The following is a 19,989-nucleotide window of genomic DNA, read 5'->3' on the forward strand; positions in this document are numbered from 1 at the left end:
TAACCCTTAACCCCTAACCCCTAACCCTAACCCTTAACCCCTAACCCCTAACCTTAACCCCTAACTCTAACCTCTAAGCCTAACCCCTAACTCCTAACCCTAACTCCTAACCCTAACTCCTAACCCTAACTCCTAACCCTAACTCCTAACCCTAACTCCTAACCCTAACTCCTAACCCTAACTCCTAACCCTAACTCCTAACCCTAACTCCTAACCCTAACTCCTAACCCTAACTCCTAACCCTAACTCCTAACCCTAACTCCTAACCCTAACTCCTAACCCTAACTCCTAACCCTAACTCCTAGCCTCTAATCCCTAACCCCTAGCCCCTAACCCCTGAGTATTCCATTGCATATGTGCTTCGTCGTTCGATAAACTGTCGTTTCGATAAACTGTCGTTCGATGAACAGTCGTTTCGATGAACTGTCGTTCGATAAACTGTCGTTCGATGAACTGTCGTTCGATGAACTGTCGTTCGATGAACTGTCGTTCGATGAACTGTCGTTCGATAAATTGTCGTTCGATAAACTGTCGCGTCAGGCATGATTGTACCGGTAGGCTACCTATTCATAAAAAAAATTGATAGCTTCGATCAAATACTTTAGGCCAGGGGTCGGCAACCTTTTCCTAACCGCGGCCAAAACCAAAATTTACAAACTCTTGCCGGGCCGTAGCCCACAAATTTTCCATTAACAAATCTGTTTTTTTATAATGTGGTTACAACCTTCGAATTTATAAAACTTAATCAGATTAAGTCATGATTTTATTAGCTAAAGCACAAATAAGATACAACACAATTATGTTTATTGATAGTACATTAATGTAAGATTTGCAGTTGTTTTGGTATGGAAGTTTCTGAAGTTCACGCGGTAAGTTGGATGAGGAAAGAAGCATGACATCTTACAAGTGGTCGGCAGTAAATTTTGTTCTCCACTTGTTCTTGGTGAGCTTCATTGACGAAAATAGATGTTTACATGCGTAAGCTCATACACTCGTGCAAGCATATAGCTCATCGACTTAGCCAGCGAACATCGCAGAAATACAGGACATTCACCATATTGATTCTCTGCTTCTAGTAACATCTGGCGAAACTGTCAGTGATTCAGCTTGTGAGACAAAATCATATTCACTTTGTATCAATAACGACTAGGCTAGTCTACTCTACAGACAAACTCGTACTTAGTACGAGATGCTAGTCTACCGCCTTCGCACCACGTTTATGGCGTAACAATAGATTAGTACGAGGTACTTATGGCGTAACAATACTACCATTTTTTCAAACAGTGCTAACGCTGCAGTTTGAAACTCAATAAGTAACGGTGGGCCGTATTCATGTCATAACTAATTAATATGTCTCGGGCAGAACGATTTTGCATGGCGGGCCGGATCCGGCCGGCGGGCCGTAGGTTGCCGACCCTTGCTTTAGGCCACAGTGTCCTTCTTTAAGTAGCTTCTTTTACTCAAAACACTTTTTATCGTAAAAATTTCATTAGGATAAGTAGATAATCGCTCAATCATTTTAATTTACAACTTGATTGTTGTTTTTAACTTAGGCTATGTTTAAAAAAACAACCAATGGTACAACTACAGTGGGTCATCGAAAGACGCTCCATTTGGGTGCAAAGTGAGTGATTGTAAAAAGCATTGCTTCAAATCTTTTAGTCAGCAGAGGCGCCGGAACGGTTTTTGACTGGGGGGGCAGGATTATGAAAAAAAGGCACTTTTGTTGCTGAAAGGCCTTTTTTTTAAGTTTTAAGATAATAGCAATAATGCTCATCCATCAGCTCATCAAAGAGTAATAATACAAGTGTCCGGTATACAAAGAACAATGGCACGGGAGGGCATCATGCTATGTTATGATGATGTAGGGCGTAGGCTAGGCCTACCATATTTTCATCGCCTAAAAAGAGGACACGTTTCGCCAGCAAGTAAAATTTTACGCTCGAATAATCTTTTACATGTTTTTAGATCATTACAGTAGCCTATAGCAGGGGTCCGCAAATACTTTTTGGCGCGACCCAAAAAACAATCGTTCGAAATCTTCGCGACCCAAACGTTTCGGAAGTATGTAATTTTGCGCAAAACACTTTGCAGATTAATATCAATTTCAATACGGTCGTCTCCGCTTATTAAGCCCACATCGGGACCGGACGATTTGGCTTATTAAGCGGGGGACAATTTTCTACCACTTTTATACCTTTTGTAATTCCGAAACGGACCAAATTGAGCTTAATAAGCGGGTGGACCTATTAACCGTGGGCGTCGTCGACGTGCAAGCCTCTGGGGCCGAGAGTCTATTCTATCCTTTTACCACCCCAGACTCACGATGTTCCCGGATTACACTGGAAGGCTACTTGAGAGCAGCCAGTCTTTGGTTTCATCATCCATGACACGCAGACCTTCCACTCCGTTAGGTGGCTTGAAGATAGTACAGTCATTGATGATGTAGTCTGCGGTCTGTTTCTCGGCACCACATTCACAAGAAGAGGAAGAATCCATTCCCAGTTGATGCATGGTTGAGCGGAAAAGCCAGACGCCCGTACGAAGACGGTTGAGGCGCACCCATGCCTGTCTTTGTAGTGTCAGGCCGATGGGGCATGTGTCGGCGTCGGGGATGAACGAATGGAGTCTGGTGGTACTTGACTTTCCTTCAGAATTCCATTTACGGTCCGCCCAATTCCATTTTTGGTCTGCGGCTAAGCCGCAGAGATTTTTGTTCATCAGCTTCATTGATCAGAAGTTGAGCGGCTGGCACGAATGGGTGTCTTGATTTCAGTCGACGGGTGTGCTCGTTTGGGGAAGCAGAGATCTTGTGGAGGAGAAGATGGTTAGGCTCTAGTGCCTGTCGACCGAGAGACAGAGTGGCTTCTTCGCGACGAAGCTCAGAAGGTTGGATGCCAGCGAGAATCGGGAGATTGTCCAATGGTGTGGGACGCAGGCATCCGGTGACTGTGCGGAGGGCGCTGTTTATGGCAGTGTCGATATTGTGGCAGTGAGCACTGCAGCACCAAACGGGTCCACAGTACTCTGCAGAAGAGTAGACAAGGACTAAGGCTGCTATACGCAAAGTGTCAGCTCTCGCCCCCAGCTGGAGCCTGCCAGACGCTTGAGTAGCGCAGCGCGCGATGTCAGTTTCTTGCGCAGTGACATCAAATGGTGGTGGTATCTGAGCGATCTGTCTAGTGTCACCCCAAGATATTTTGGTTCGGGTAGAAGGACAGAGGTTTCCCATTGTTCTGAACATGTAGCTCACGATCAGCTTCCCGATTGTGGAGGTGGAAAGCTGCTGCCAAAGTTTTGGTTTCGCTGAGTTTCAGTCGCCAGTTTTGGTATTAAGCTGAGAGAGTTTTCATGCCCTGGCTCAAGGTGTCTTCCAGGCTTTATAACCGTGGGCTTAACTACTGTACTATAATCGAAAGTATTTTCTTGTACCAAATTGTACGAAACTCAGCACGAAAAGCATCAAAGACTATATGATTATATTTATTTTTGCCATACAAGTTATATTTATAGTAAGTTTAAACCGTTTTGCGACCCACTGTGGATGGTCTCGCGACCCAAATTTGGGTCGCGACCCACTATTTGCGGACCCCTGGCCTATAGGCCTACGCAGCAAATGTTACCAAAAAAGAAACAAGAAAACTGATTTCACTGAACGAACTAATTTTTTCTCATTTGGTTGGTTGGTTTGGTTTTGAGTCTTTATCCTCTGACTGACAAAGCCTTGATAAGTTTTAGTATAGTTTTCCGATTGTTGAAGTGTTGTTGCCGGGGAATTATTCCATTCACTAGGTGCCGCTGATTGGAGAGCAGTCCTGAAAGTGCGTTGCTCAAGCGCACACCCTGAGAGTCGAACCAGCGCCGCGTGATCTTGAGCCGGGCGCGTAACCACTGAGCTAACGAGGCGGAGAAGAGTCAGCAAACAGTGAAAAAAAACCAAATTTTTAGACAGTTTCAGTCGGACAGCAATGATCGCAAAAATCTGCAAAATGTGACAAATCAGACACGGCCTCCAGGTCTAGCCTTAACTTTTTTCAACAAGGAATGGTCAGCCTTCACGAAATTGTTAAATTATTTGCAAGAAATATGACTAAAACAATAGGCTGCACATTACCGATAAAATGCTAAAAATGGCGCTAAAAAACTATTCCTTTCCTTGCAAAGCTGTAAGCCTATCCGTGCCACGATTTCTTTTGCTATTGGTTAGGCGTTATACACATTGCACTTTTAGATATTCGTTTCGATTTGTTTCAAGTAACAAACAAACCAAACTGAGTTGGTAATCAACAACGTCTGCAAGCGTTGTATCATTATAAAACGTAGGCTATGTAGGTAAAACAATCATTTTTTGTGAAAGTGTGAGCATGGCCTTTAAAAAATAAAATCTTACAGTGAACCAGGCAATGAACGTTCAACAACAGTTCCATAAAATGCGCCAATTTCTTGTAGAACTTATAAATCAGCATGTTACATTTGGTATACAAAATGTTTAGAAAACAAATAGCATACAAGCCGTCGCTGAAACGTCATCAAGCAATAAAATCCCGTTGAAAATATAAGCATGAAAACCCAAACTGTCGAAAAAGAGGACATTTGAGCATTTTTTAGTGTCCTCGGAGGACAATTCACTTTCCCTGAAAAAAAGGACAAATCCTCAAAAGAGGACGTATGGTAGCCCTACCGTAGGCTAACCTACATGCGATACACAATTTTGTGTCGTAAATATTAGGCAGAAATGAAAGATTATAATTAGGCCTAGGCTAAAAGCTGATATATAGTTGAAATTGTTATATCGTATTGCAAAATGTGCAGTAGCTTACATGACCTTAAATGGGCACCATTGCCCCCCTGTCCCTCCATCCACAGAAAAATTGAGGGCCGGGGAAGCATCCGCCCCCCCTGCCCTCCCGCTTCCGGCGCTCCTGTTAGTCAGCATATTATGCTGCCTACTTAAGGAAATAAGGGAAGGCAGGGTCGTTGAAAGGATAATTTTGGGCCGATACCAATGAGATCCTTGGGGGCCAAATCAAAGCACTTTTAAGAAAAACACGCCATATCAACAAAACACGCGATGGTTCCTTTGAGTTCTTAGGCCTCTTGGAAAGGCCACCGGCACCTAAAATCATCTCAGGCCGGGGTTCAAAAGTATCACCCTGTCAAAGGTAGGCGACTGAGGAGAAATGATAATCTCCAAACTAAGTAAAGGAAGGAATGCAACAAAACAGGTTGATAGGCTTAACCACTGCAACGAAGTGAAAAATATAGGTCATATCCTATCACTTGTCTTGTGGCAATGTCCTGTTCGCCACAATATTCCCCTTTTCCCGTGCGAAGCGCTTCATACTAAGAGGAAACTTCCAACTGTATTTTTTCAAATATTTTTGTTGCTATAACTTTTGTGTGTCGGCAACATCTTCCAACGCTTGCGAGTGCAGAACATGGATTGCACTGAATTTTAAAAGATTGATGTTTGACCACGACACGTAATATGAACCGATTTATCATTTGGTGCCTTGATTTTAATCCCTTACTTTACTTTGCATACCAAGACGCATGCGACAATGCTTTGCCAAAAACCGAAACAGTTTAATTTCATACTAAGAAAACAAAACAGCTAAGAATATACAGCACAATATCTTGGTTGAAAAACATTTTTGAGGGGGTTATTTTCCATGCTTTCCGACCGATCTTAACTTCTCTTGTAGGCTCCTGCTTTCGCCTTCCACCCGTGTGTTTATGGCGCATATGTAAGTGCATTGTAGCCTACAGAATGTTGTTATTACAAACAGGAAGTTACCGATCTTGAATTGGTGTTAAAATGCAATAAGATTTAGCAAATTTCTGTTTGAAGAAAAGTTGAGAAAAAAAATCACTAACAGCCAATTGTTCCTGTTGAACGAGAGGACTTCACAGTAAGTTGCTGTGTCGGCTGCATAGCCGAGTGCATAGCCGAGGGACACTAGTTCGACGTCTTTGACAAGACACCTAAAGGTATGCCTGAAAATGAACACAAAGATTGGCTTCCTGTTCACTTAATCAAAATCTTCACCAACTGGGCGTAAGCCTGGATAGTGGATATGGCAAAAAAGTAAGTTGGTGGCAGTAATTGCCGAACGAAAATAAATGCGAATGTGCAGCAAAAAGCAATTTAATACAAAACATACCACGGTGTAATATATCGATTCTTTTCAAACGCAGTAAAGCAGCACTATTGATAGAGCACATAGGCTACGAAGTGATTTAAAAATACAACCCTATTGAATAGAAAATGAAGATAAGGCAAAAATGTGCTGTAGTCTCATTACAGATACTAAACAAAGCTGAAGAAATCGGCAACAACATAAAACAAAGGACACAGTGACATTTCTATTTATACGCATATATTTTTCGATCTGACCAATCCCACAATTAAATTCAACACCGAACTACCTTCATCCATAGAGAAGTTAATCTTCGGTTTGTCATTGAAGACTTTGCAACTTACACTACTTGATAAATAAAGGAAATAAATCTACAAATTATAACCATGTAGAGCAGTTGTTGCTAAGCTATGTAATATATATTTTTGAACTTATTTTTTAAAAACGCTGTTTGGTTGCTGTCGGTTAACGTTCATGAAGCAGGCAAGAAAAAGTTTAGCAAACAGATTTTGGAGGCCGAGCTATGCATGTGTAAACGAACAGTAGGCGAACCCATCTGCCATCGACAAAGCCCTGTGATGGAGAGGATCCAAATCTTTGCAAAATAGATGCTCATGAGAATGCGATACGATGTTGTGTCATTGTTATCAGAAACATTGATGGCATTTCATTCTCAAATAATCATCCGTAACAAACGGGTAAAAATTTAATCTGTTATATAAATTCAGAAGCGTATAAAAAAATTTAAAATTGCCGCCTATTGTGCATCAACAGGCAAGCTTCTTGTACCAAAGCAGACAAAAACACACAACGTAGTTCGAAAGTACTGAAACTGTCAAGGATCTTGACAGCGATTCTAAAGTTGCGCAAAAAATCGGCAAAACCAGTCACACTTTGATGCTGTACGAATACGAACTAACTCAAAGTTAAACCATTGCAACAAGTTTTTAGGTGCGAAATGATAAATTTCCTGCTCACGATAGCCCCACAGAAACTTCATACAACTTTTATCAGATAACAGCTTTTTTCAACCGCATTTTAACGTTGCGCTTCTATTCCATAATTAGGCCTTGCAAGAAACGTAAATAATACTACTGATGTAATTACTTCAGTAGTAAACTAATCATCGTTTATCCGTAGGGCATGAGCTCTTATGAGAGCTGTGGCTAGGCGACGGAACCAATGCCATGATGCTGTCCCAGCTAGTAAAACTCGTCGTTTTCACATTGATTCAACATCTGCAGTCGTTGAATCAACATAAAACAACAGGTTTTGCTGGTTGGGGTAAAGTGTAGTAGGGGTAAGTGGTTGGGTGTAAAGTGGTTGGGGTAAAGTGTACAAGTCGTACAAAAGTGCTTGTACTGAAGGAAAATTTCATGTACTGAAAACATACAAAGTCAAAATGTTACGGAGAAAAATCGTTCCTTTCCTCCAGAGGAGAAAATACCTTCATTTCGGACGATTTGTGTTTTCCGTCATACAAATCAGTTGGATTCAGGTCCAAACTTGGGTCTGGGACCAATTCTTGAATATCACATTGACTGACCAGATTTTTTTGGTCTACATCTTCAACGACACGGTAGTGGGGAGGCTTCTGGTGAAAACCTTTCGGACGTTTTACCAACGGTCTGGTGGTTTCGTGTTTGTACCAAGAGCCGTCGCCAGTCAAATAATTGAAACTGAAAACATAAACAAGATGTTAAAACCATACACGTGCCCAATACAATTCTCAAGTAATATAACACCAAGAGGGAGTGAACTAGTAATTTTGAGAAGAACGGAAAGGGCAATAGTGAGAGCAATTTGTGGGGTAAAAAACGATGAGAAAAAGACTAAAGAACTGATGGATATGCCCGGGATGGAGACTATAGAATATAGACCAACTTGCAAGGGCAAGATAGGATAAGCATGTGCTAAGGAAGGAAGGGTTTTTTTTTTTTTTGCAAAAGGCATTGACTATGGAGGTAGTTGGGAAGAGGAAACGGTGACATCCGAAAAGAACATAGATAGAACACGTGAACAATGAGGCAGACAAGGTCGGACTAAAGGAAGATGCGATGGGCAGAAAATAAGAGTGAAGGCAATTACTGCTAGAAAAAAATCGGCCACTCCTACTACTGGGAACAAAACCGAATATAACGTTTGTGATAAAATGTTTGACACAAATGTGAAGCTCTTCGAATGTGTAGTTCCACATAACCAAAAACACGCTGAGCACAATCGACCAAAGGCACTCACAAACGCCGTATTCCACTCTCATGTGGTTTAGAGTCGTCTCCTGAGCGTACGTGGTCACGTGATTCCTTAATTTCGTTGTCATCCAGTTCTTCCCAAGTTTCTTCTCTGCAAGCATAAACAAAAAGATCAACATCAAAACAGGGAAAAATACAAGAAAGCGTTTGAGACATTCGATAACTATTGAGACGATCGGGAAAAAATCATAACGGACAATGTAACTGTGTCATATTTTGTTGTGGACACACTATTTGATCAGGTTACATCAATGATTGACAAAATTAAAGCTGAGTACTTAATTTTTATACCTATCTGGTTTACCTTTTGACATTATTGATATGTTAATGCTTGTAAAAGAAAACACTCGAAAACTGCAATGAGCAAAAGTCCTCCAAGATCTACTACCCGACGATATGAATATAATGCAGTGTCGCAATAGTCAAAATCATCATGATTGCAACATAGTACAAACAACGTAAAAGGCATTGCTGACTACTGTGATGGCATCTGTTTCGTTTCTGCTTCAAATGCAACTACACAGAGAGAAGTCGATGACTACAGCAACCATGCCAGAAACTCGGTGTTTAAGGTCATTTTCTGCGCTAGAATCTAAACGTTGTACAATTGTACATTACATTATATCTTTTGACCGTGAACTACCGAACAATCATGCTTTAACATGATTGAACAATCATACATTAGTTCATGTTGATGAGAACTAGTTAGTCAAATGAAGAGAAACCATCAAGCAACATACAACCACACAACAAAGCACCAACATCTACCAGCCAAAAGACATGTCACATACTTACATTCCGTATTTTCTCGCTATCCTATAGAAAGAAAGCAAGTAAGTGACCCATTGGATTCGGACTCGCAATCATTCATTGACTTGAGGGCCATTTTTCTTATTTGCTTATTAAGTTGCAAAAAACACACGACCATACTTCATGCAAGAGACCTTTTACGAAACATCACTTAAAATCAAGCGCTTGATATTAAATGCAGCTTCAAAATACAGTTTTCTGTGTTTCAGTAGAGAATATGTGATAGGCTAAGCCTAACTTAATTATTTCACGGAGAAAAAGAAAATCTTAAGGCATGTGAAGAAAATGCACCTTGTGAGGCTTAACACAACACTTTGATTTAGATCATAGACATTCAAAGCTGTGAAATAAAATCAGGGATAATTAAAACACCACTGAAGATGTTCAGAGGGAGAGACTTTTATGTTGAATTAGTTGGCTACTATGTAAAGAGACTTAATTGCGAAACTTTGCTGTTTTTGCATTACCTCGTACTTTAATTGCACAATACTTTCGGTGTAATGTAAATAATAAAAAGCAAATACCAACCCTCTGTGGAATATCAATTCCTCTTCAAGCAAGAAACAGCGAGCTTTCAACTGATTTCTATCCGTCAAAACCTCTTGCAGTTCCTTGAGAGTGTACCGGGGACGGTTTGGGTCGTTCAAGTCAATGATTAATTTGTTGGCCAACAATGGATCAACAATAGGAGAGTGCTGCCATCAACACAACAGGTTTACGGTAAAAAAAAACATGTAAAAGCAAAAAAAAACATAGTTAACAACCAGTTTCTATTCAGCGAGAATTCCTGCCCCTTGAAAGTGTCTTCCAAAAACATAATTAAAAGCTGGGACATGGGCCGACATGTGCAAAGCAAGCCTTATTAAAAACGAAAATCTCGAGCACTTCAAATAACATCAGCTTGCATCAGTTTAATGTGTTTTAACGTTGCCAGTTGCGATGTTTTGTTAATTGGAAATTTGAGAGACAACCTTTTCAAATAAAACAATAGGTCATTCTGAATGTTGAACTAATAGTGACATATGCTGCTTTGAGAAATACAAACACAAGTTCAAGGCTAAAAAGACAAACATATTTGAAAGCTGTTTTTCTACCAGTTGTTATAAAGACAATCAGTCAACGCTTGTCTTACTTTGTTATGACGTAACGATGTATTGCGTATTCAAGATCAATTAAGAAACAAACAACGTAAACCAATTTTGAAGCTTAAACCTTTGAAAACCTCCGATTCGTTCACAAAACCGAGCACACACTTGGGAACAGTCACATTGCAGCATTTGATCACTACCCAGCTACACAAGAAAGATTCAATATTAAATGATAAAAATCGGGAAGATAATAGTCAAATTACTTCACAGTGCTTACGTCAATTTCTGTTGTGTTGGTTTCTTTAAGCGGGACATCAACGGGAGTGTTTGAATGTTTCTGCTGCTTCAACGACCTAAGGAAAAAGCAAGCTAACACACTGCATCAAAAGAAAAATCTCACGCCAGAAAGTCGAATAGTTTACACTTACTCAAGCGGAACCACTAGTATTTAGAGTTGGCCTATTTTGATGACATCATCATTACACCAGATTTGCCAATTCTGCAGGTTGTAAAACGATCAACAAGGTGCTAAAACCGGGTGTGATAACAATGTACCTTATTGCAGATAATATGTATGCACAAATGTAAAAATACCGCCATTAAGTGCGAGAAGAACGCCAGGAAGATCACTCCTTCTAAACAATAAGTACAGTCGTTATTAAGTATTTACCGCAGATGAATTTCTGCGAGGCCTTTTCCGTTTTCATTCAGCTTACTTTCCAGGTCCATCTTCTGCTCAATCAACGACTTACACTGCCTCTCGAGGATGTATGACTTATTTCGAATTTCAACGTTAAGTTTGGTGAGTCTTTGAATTTGCGATTGAAGCTAACACAGGGAAATATCGATTAGACAATTTCACACCTAACACGATTTGAGTCAAAGTTATAATCTGAAATCAGTGTCACATGAGGTCATTGTTCCTTTTAATGAATGCCAAACTGATGTGGCAGAAAGTATTGTAGCGTCCAAGTAAAGAACAACTTAAAACGATGAACCTTTACTGAGTGTTAGACGACGGGAAAGCTATTGCTATTTTAAGCATAAATGAAATAAAATGCAATTACTACTTCTGGAATATTTAATGAAGTATTTTCCACAATAAAAGCAAGAAAATTGAGCAGGCTACGATAACAGAATATTTGGAGTTTTTAAAGTGTTTCCATATCTAATAAATGTCATAGATTTCAAAAACAAAAAAACACATACATCTATTGAGCAAAAAAACTAAACTTAACCACATACAGCATCTGATTCACGCGTTTGTTCTTCTATGCATTTATTTTTGGCTCTTATTTCATCTCGTTGTTTCACTAATTGCTCCTGGAGTTTACTGATCAGTGCAGTTTGTTCCGGTTGAAAATGTATTTCGTCGTTTTCCTGCATTGCATACATACATGCTGTATTCAGACGTGATACACTAATTTTTCTTGACAAATTTCTGGGAAATAAATCATCAAGGTGTAAAATCTACACTACAGGTGCAATCACCTCTGTCATCATAAATATTTAATCATAAGGAACATGGGTGTTGAATAAAACCGTTCGACATAAAATGCGGCATTATGAAATAATTTGCTTGGAGCCAGAGGCGAATTTATTTGTGTTGACAGTCAATGAAATTTCTTAGTAAAGATTTCGTTTTACTTCAACCGCAAACAAAGTTGTGTTGAACATTCCGATTGTCGCCATGATCATGGTAACAAAGCCTATTGGGCCATTACTTACCTCGACCCTTTCAAGTTCTACGCGGTTGTGCAAAATCAAAGCAACGAAATAGGCTGGTAATGCAAAACAGTTTATTTAGAGTTAAGAAATATCAGTGTGAAGGTTGAAAAACAATACATCCCTTCCTAGTCCTGTTAGAACAGTTAGCTGCATTACATAAAGTTTGTCACTTGGTGTCAATGAACTTATCAAAAGTTTGTTGCTATTTTGAGTTTTTGACATACAAAAGTGAAATAGCATATCCAACCTGCAGTTTATCTGACAATAACGCCGTTAGCTTCTGATTATCTTCCTCTAACGTTGCCACAGTCTCCATTAAGCCTCTAGTTTCATCTTTCCATACAGATTCAACCACCTCTATTTCCTGTCAAACCAAACAATCACGTCAGAAAATTTAACTGAACTCCATTACTTTAAGTTTAAAACACTCATTGCACACCTCCTGTTGTTTTTCATCCTTCAACTTGCTGTCCATTTGCAATTTTTGTAAAGACAAATTGAGGTCAGCGACTTCACTGGCTTCTGCCTCTTTTTGCGCCACAAGAGATTCAAGCATCTCCAGTATTCGAATAATTTTAGGCATCACCCCAGAAAACACAGCACCTGCAAGTCGCAAATTGATATGAAATTACTAATGTATGTCGGCCACACCTAGTTTTGCAACACATTCTCAGAAAATTATGAGCATAATGCAGTGGTTTACAACTGGAGAAAAATCTCATGATTTAAGAGTAGAAATTTGAACTGTAAAGTTATTCAATACAAGCGTCCTATGTTCTCAAGTTAAATAATAGTGCCTTTATCAATTAATTACAACAGCCAATATTGCTCAGAAATAGAGTGAAACACACTTAGCCTACTAACAATTCAATTTTTTGCAGCGCTTTTGTCACATAAGTGGTGACATAATACCGGTAGTACATATAATACATCTTCGTCAAACAATCTGTACAGATGTAATGCAAAAGTTGTCCAATTTCTTTAAACAAGACAATATAATTCACAAACAACTATAAAATAGAATGTGTTGATGAATTGATGATGTACAGTACTCTTCTTTGTGTGCGCGTAGCTTGTGCTTTCTTGTTTTAAATATATGTTGGATAACTTTTGCACCACAGCAAGTGTCCATGAAAAAATTGTGATGGGAATTAAACAATGGCAAACAAAAGTATCTGTACAAAGCAAAAGCAACATATGCTCAAAGATAAAGTTGGATTTGTGGCGATGAGATGTACTAATGATGAAAACAAGAGGTTTAATGCATGAGGGATTTGCATTCACTCTCAATAAGTGGAATAAGCATAGGCGTAGAGTAGGGGGTGCAGGGGTGCGGGGCATCCCCTGCTCTTATCGATATATATTTTAATTTTTTTTTAATTTTCTTCTTCAAAACATATCTGTTTCAAATTCACACTAATGTAGATCGTTTCGTACGCAGCATGCTGCAACAACGCCTGAGGTTGAGGGTCCAATAATAATGCAATAATGTCGTTAAACGTCGTGAAGACAACACCTTACCAATCATGTTTCCATATGTGGCAATCCTCATACGATTGTGCTTGACTTTACTATGCACGTCTTGCAAGGCTGAATGTTCATTCAGCACACTCAGACGGATCAAGATCAAAACGTATTTGAGGTCAACAATGACCCAAACCAGGCTAAACTACGTGTGTGCGCTTAATGTACGCAAAGAACAAGTCGATCGTCTCGACAGAGAAAAGCTGATTGCAGAATTTATAGCAAAAACATCAGTTCAAAAAAATACGTTTTGTGGATGAATTGTTGTATGTTAGTTTGTTTCGCTGTTTTCAGTTCTTTCGTTGGTTGTCATTTGTTGTTATTTGACGTTTATGTGTGTGATATTCTGATATAACTGCACCCCCGTCCCCCGGTAATTTCTAAAACTCTACGTCTATGGAAATAAGTTATATATACCAAAAGTAGCAAGACAAAGTTCATTTTGCCTGAGTTTTTTTTAATAGAAATTTGAATACCAACTCTTCTACTAAAATATGTATGTGCGGTCCACGTCTTTTAGGCGCAGACAGTTAGGCGCCGGTCAAATAGACGCGCACACTGTGGCGTCAGGATATTTAGGTGCGGAGCACTGTGGCGCCCGTTCATTTAGGTGTTATTCCTAGTAAAGTCTGCAGATAGTATCAGCTCAGCTTTGGCAAAACCTAGTCGGGGTTTTGACGGAAAACTAAATTTCTCTTCACTCAAGCGTACCACCCGCTTGAATATAAGCTAAGGTATATTTTTTACTGATGTTTAGTGTAGTTATTAAGCTATTTGACTTAGCTAAAAGTGAACTAAGTCATGTTCGGAAACTTGAATAATTTATTCAAGTTTCCGAACATGACTTAGTTCACTTTTAGCTAAGTCACTAATATATAAATCGTCACTAAATATATAAATAGTCACGTCACTAATATATAAAGCTGTCGCCGACGCAAACCTGGACAACAACAAATAAATGTCAAACACGCGCATTAAAAAAGACAATATATTTTTCTGTTCAATACAACATTTTGTGTGAAAAGCATTGCCAGATAAAGCAGCTTCACTGACTGAAGCCAACACTAACAACAAATAAATGCACGGGGTCTGCTACTATTCGGTGAGTTCCTAACCTCTAACCCTAACCCCTAAAACGGCAATGATAATTAGGCTACGGTACCCGATAATTTAAAAAAAAAAATTGAAAAAATCACCGAATAGGGATCGGACTCACCGAAACGGGCCATTCTGAAATGCACGCGTAGTCGCGCATTAACAAAACAACATGTTTTTTCAGTTCAATATAACATTTTGTGTGAAAAGCATTGCCCTACCTGCCAAGCTGATACAATCTGCAGACTTTACTAGGAATAGCACCTATACCAACGGGCGCCACAGTGCTCCACTTCCACACCTAAATATCCTGACGCCACAGAGTGTGGCGTGCGCGCCTATTTGACCGGTGCCTAACTGTCTGCGCCTAAAAGACTTGCTCCCGTATGTGCAGCCTAACTAGGCTACTAAAGAAATATCTCAACAGTTCTATTCCATTTAGGCATTAAGTTAAATTACTATTCAATGTCCTTAAATACTGTAACAATACATAAAGTAGATCATCATGTCTCACTGTATACACCAAATACACAGTGCTTAATGCAGCACTAAAGGTTCACTTATGTAGACAAACAAAACAAAGTAACCTTAGCGTGTTTAACATAATGTATTACACACAAACAGTGTTGTACGTTCAACCTTTTGTTGACGCTGAGGCAGTTTATTTTTTAGTTGACGGAAGTGATAGCGCCGTCAACTATTTTGCCGATTTTTAGTGTCAAGTGCTATGCGTCATATTTTGTTTTCATGGAAAATCTCGTTTTACAATGAGAGTTTCACAATGTATTCTGGCCAGCGCGACTCATCCGAATTACCGGCTTTCGCGTTGGTTGGAGTGGCTCCCTGGAATACAAGCGGAAGAAGTTTGCCAAATGGTGATCACTCATATCGTGAGCAGTATTGAGAACGAGGGACATACGCGCCGACTCCGGGGGGGGGGGCGAGGGGCGGCGCCCCCCGTAAATTTATGGTTGAGGGGCAACAAAAATGGCTATTACAAGTGGTGTTTCAAAGATAAAATACTTCACGAGAGATTTAGATCATTTAAACGGACTTAGAGAATGCCGAAAGTGACGCTATTGCCCGCAAAACAGCAGCTGATCACATGGCTTTCTCTGGAACGTGAATTACTACTGACATGCACACCGCACGCACGCTCACAGTCACACACTGCTTATCTTCCCGCGCGTGAGGAGCAGCTTCAAAGTCAAAACGCGTGGTAGCGAAAAAGCGAATGCGAGGTTGAATAATTAGTCTCATTTCACGAGATATCCAAACGTCCGTTAGATTTTTTGTGACTTCAAACATGAAATCGATTTTAGCAAACTTTATTGAGTTGCAACTACGACACACCGAACAATTACGTGAATACAGCTTGGAAATCATACCGTATGGAAATTTCAAAGTAGAGCGTAGAGTAACTTACGCTGCTGGAATAGTCACGTAACTGTTCACTGCAGTATTACGTAAACCAGCTAAATTAGACGAGCTATTTTCAACGAGGTCTTCCCGCTGTGAGATCAATTATGATTCAACAGAACGCATTGTTTTGTTCGCAATGTGTGAGAATTATATCGAAAACCGATAAAAGAAAGGGTGTTTAATGGTCTTGGCCGCAGATATTGCCTGCATTAACGACGTCTCTTACCTCTATTATCACCTAGCCAACCTGACATCATTGTTTTATGCGGCCGCTAAGGTTTGACATCGACTTCAACGATCATGGAATGTTACGTAATAAGAACGATTATATCCTACACGCAAAAATAAAAAAATTGATCTCTAGAACAGCTCTTTTTGCTGTTTTGTCTCGTGAGCTTTGTATATTGCTCAACAAGTGAATAAAGTTTAGAATTGACAAGGAATCATTAAATTTGAAAATTAAGTTTGAATCTTTGCAAATAAACGTATTCAAAACTTTTACTTCGGCCGACGTCATTTCACACTTCGTAATCTACGTCGGCAATGATTTTGCCGCAGCAAAAATGCGTTAATTTTGAAAACTGCCGAGCTGGGGACAACAGCTTGTCCCGTGTATAAGTTGAACCTGTCTTTTTGAGGTGAAAATCACTTGCGATATACGTTATTCGATAAAAGACTGACTTTCGATAAAAAGCATAAGAGAAAACACTTCGCCGTTGTTAACGCTTTGAAGGTAAGTAATTAGCAAAACGTGCGATACGAGGTTAATAAAACTGATAGCGGGTTTCCACTCTGCTTGAGATCATGATTTTTTGCGTTTTATTTCGATAACTTCACTGTCTTGGTCGTTGTTATTCACTCGCACGAAAAGGAAATGAATCGGCTTGTTTTCCAACTGTTCCAATTATGAGCTAATAATATCAAAATTATTACGACTAGGCGTACTGTATGCGTAAAACTAATCGTTTCAAGCAGCGGTTCTAATAAATTCGGTTTGCGACCTAGGTGTCAATATAAACAAGACGGTAACTCGGTAAGCTTAATCAAAGATTATTTTAATCCAGTAAAATAGCATTATGGTTATGACGTCATCACCTTTCTCGCCCCCCAAGGTTTTTTGAAAAGTCGGCGCCTATGACGAGGGATCAGAGAGAAAAAGCGAAAAATCAATGAATGTCATCGCGGAGGTTGAAGAAAGTTTATTTCAAGAGCTCTGAAAACTGATGCCCCTGAAAAGAGCGATGTTGGTGCAGTGGATCTCGTTAAAATAAGATTTACTGTAGGCTATATTATATATGCTAAGCCATCACAGCACGCTTGTAACAGTGATAGGCTATCTTTCCGAGTAAATGTTCTCAAGGCTTGTTTTTGAAATACAACACACCAATACCATTCAACGCTGTTGTGGAACGCATTTCGCTTGGAAAGGACATTATGCGTCCCAAACGCAACAGATTGTCAGACAAACGTTTTGAAATGCTTGTGTTTCTACAAAGAAGTAACTAATAGGCTAAAGCATCTAATTACAATACAGTCTCAAAACATAAAACCTGCTCTTTATTTATAGCTATTGTTAGCCTACACTTGGTTGAAATACTTCCGTTTTGTGAGACCCTGGCTAAAATAGCGCTAGAAATTAGCGCTGATGCCGTCAATTTCTTTAAGAGCTGATGCAGTACTTTACACCGTAAAGTTTTTAGGCAATTCGCGCTGACGCTGCTGACATCGTCAATTTATTTCATTGACGCGTAAAACAGTGCACACAAACTTCACTTATGTGTAAACAACTTACCTCCAAATGCATCTGTCAGTCGCTCAAATTCTTGTCCAACGCTAGAAGCAACATTGTAGACATCCACAATGTTTAATGCTTCCACAGGCTTATCAAACACATTTTCACAGTCTTCAACCTAAATAAAACATTACCGATAATTTAAAAATCATAACAAATTATTATTAAACCATAGAGAAATAAAACATAGTAGCTTTAGCGGGTTTAATATACTTTATTTCACACAAAATATAACATAAAAGTATGTTATACCCGCTAAAGTTACTATGTTTTATTTCTCTATGGATCAACAAAGCAAACTCTCTACCAAAGCTTTAATTATTATTAAAAGATTGAATTTTTACATCCAATTAAAGTGAAGAGTATAACTAGGCTTTACTTACATGAGACAAAGAGCATGTACGTTCTCCAGACTCTGTTAATACAGAAACTTCTTCAGAATCTTCTTCAATTTCTATATCACACTTCAATGTTCTAGCTGCCATAACATCACTCTTTTTTGTACTTGGTTGTTAAATAAGCAGGTAACAATGTTGGACTGCAAAAAACTGCTTGAAGCTTACACTATTCACATAAGTTTATCATGACAAAAGTGTATAAGTTAGTAAGTACAAATAAAAACAAATGAATTAATATATAATATATATATATACAAGATAGGACTGTGTCATACACTTAAGGATTGTTCTGCAAAACCTTCTTGGCCTGTACCAATGCAATTGACAATCAACATGTAGATTAATGAGTGATCTCTTTCAAAGTACTATTTCCAAACCATAAGTTTGCAGATACGGTATCTATTTTATTCAAATGATGGTTAGAGATTCTTTGGGCACCAGTAAAAGATGGAAGCATGGAAAATCCCCTGGTAAAAATAGCATATTATCCACAAACGTGAAGACTAATGGTGATGTAGAAAAAGCAAAAATCCACTGTTAGCCACTATAGAAAAGGCAGAAATCTGGTCTTGGCGTCTATATTGTACGAATGTACAATCAATCAGTTTATTTATTTGTCACAAACATGAAAAGAATACAAAATATGCAATAATCTGTTGTGTGTCATATGACGAGGAGACTGCGAAAAGACCAAGCGGTCATCTAGTCAGCAGCCACCTCAAGCTAGGTGATGTACCGGTAGGTCTAAGTAACATACACAGTAAATACACAAACAATCATACAAAAAAATCAAGCATTTGCTGATATATATAGATACGGTACACATGTTTTTATTAGGCAAAAAAAAAAAAACTAAGCAGGTTTACTACCCTGCTACTGCATGAATCAATTGTGGAGTTTAAAAGATATCAATTGACAATTTTAATCAGTAAAAAATCAAAAGTAATGCATACCAAAAAGGTGAGCATTGAGCAAATAGAATAATGTAATTATATAGACAAAACAGTTATTATTTATACAGTGTCGTTTAAATCAAAAAGGTAGCGTTTAAATCTTGTTTTAATAGAAGTTGGAGAAAGACCTTTGAGATCGCCTGGAACCTCATGCCATATTTTAGGACCCCTGATTAACATCTGCTTTTTACCCAATTCAGTACGCACCCTTGATACTTGGTACAACACAGCAATGAAGTTATGTTGAAAAAATTAAACATTGTTTAATGGCTTCATAGATTCATTAACGCTACAATTTCTAGCCTATAGTTGTGAATCACAGGCAGAACCACGACGTTGTTTCCAAGACAATAAAAAATCATACCTTCTCTCTTCATAATTTCTGATTAATTATTTTTTGCCATGATAAATCATCTTGAATTGCCTGTTCAGTGTTGTTACCCAACCTGGCTTCATTGCTTTATGTTGTACAATATAGCCGAGACGCCAAGATCAGATTTGTGCATTTTCTATATCGGCATTAATTCTTTACTTCTGCAGATAATGTGCTAATTTACGAGTCCATGTCTTTCATGCGCAAACAGCTAAGCGCCTGCCAAATAAGTGCACACAGTGCGGCATCTGGATGCTTAGGTGAGGCGGCCGATCATTTAGGTGCTATTTGATGCGTCAAATTATACTCATAATCATTTATCAGAAATGTTTGATTATGTGACAGTTCTCCCCACTGTGTTACTAAGTAAACTTCACTTTGAAACATATCAGTGGACAGTGCCTGACTATGCAA

The 19,989-nt window shown here is 39.0% G+C and overlaps 1 protein-coding gene across 3 annotated transcripts; it reads right to left on the reverse strand.

Annotated features, from left to right (window-relative positions):
- Positions 1–6,132: 6,132 nt before the first annotated feature.
- On the reverse strand, positions 6,133–18,408 carry LOC145775405 (RILP-like protein 1). Of its 3 annotated transcripts, XM_082586698.1 has the most exons (12): positions 18,235–18,408; positions 17,852–17,969; positions 12,458–12,621; positions 12,266–12,382; positions 11,536–11,670; positions 10,994–11,118; positions 10,776–10,800; positions 10,568–10,627; positions 9,731–9,897; positions 9,188–9,208; positions 8,379–8,483; positions 6,133–7,819 (listed from the first exon to the last, which is right to left on the reverse strand). In XM_082586698.1, exons 1-12 carry the CDS (start codon positions 18,334–18,336, stop codon positions 7,546–7,548), a joined length of 1,413 nt encoding a protein of 470 aa, XP_082442824.1. In that variant the 5' UTR covers positions 18,337–18,408; the 3' UTR covers positions 6,133–7,545. The 3 variants fall into 3 exon arrangements, with proteins under 3 accessions (XP_082442824.1, XP_082442822.1, XP_082442823.1); XM_082586696.1 differs by lacking the exon at positions 10,776–10,800 and having other exon boundaries at positions 10,568–10,643; positions 10,961–11,118; XM_082586697.1 differs by lacking the exons at positions 9,188–9,208; positions 10,776–10,800 and having other exon boundaries at positions 10,568–10,643; positions 10,961–11,118.
- Positions 18,409–19,989: the final 1,581 nt, after the last annotated feature.

Source organism: Aplidium turbinatum, chromosome 8 (genome assembly GCF_918807975.1).
Source record: "Aplidium turbinatum chromosome 8, kaAplTurb1.1, whole genome shotgun sequence".
Taxonomy (NCBI): Eukaryota; Metazoa; Chordata; class Ascidiacea; order Aplousobranchia; family Polyclinidae; genus Aplidium; species Aplidium turbinatum.

Coding starts and splice junctions, on each gene's coding strand:
- LOC145775405 (XM_082586696.1), bottom strand. CDS start 18,336: ATGGCAGCTAGAACATTGAAGTGTGATATAGAAATTGAAGAAGATTCT. Junction 17,970..18,234: donor GTACATGCTCTTTGTCTCAT/GTAAGTAAAGCC, acceptor TGTTTTATTTAG/GTTGAAGACTGTGAAAATGT. Junction 12,622..17,851: donor ACTGACAGATGCATTTGGAG/GTAAGTTGTTTA, acceptor TGCGACTTGCAG/GTGCTGTGTTTTCTGGGGTG.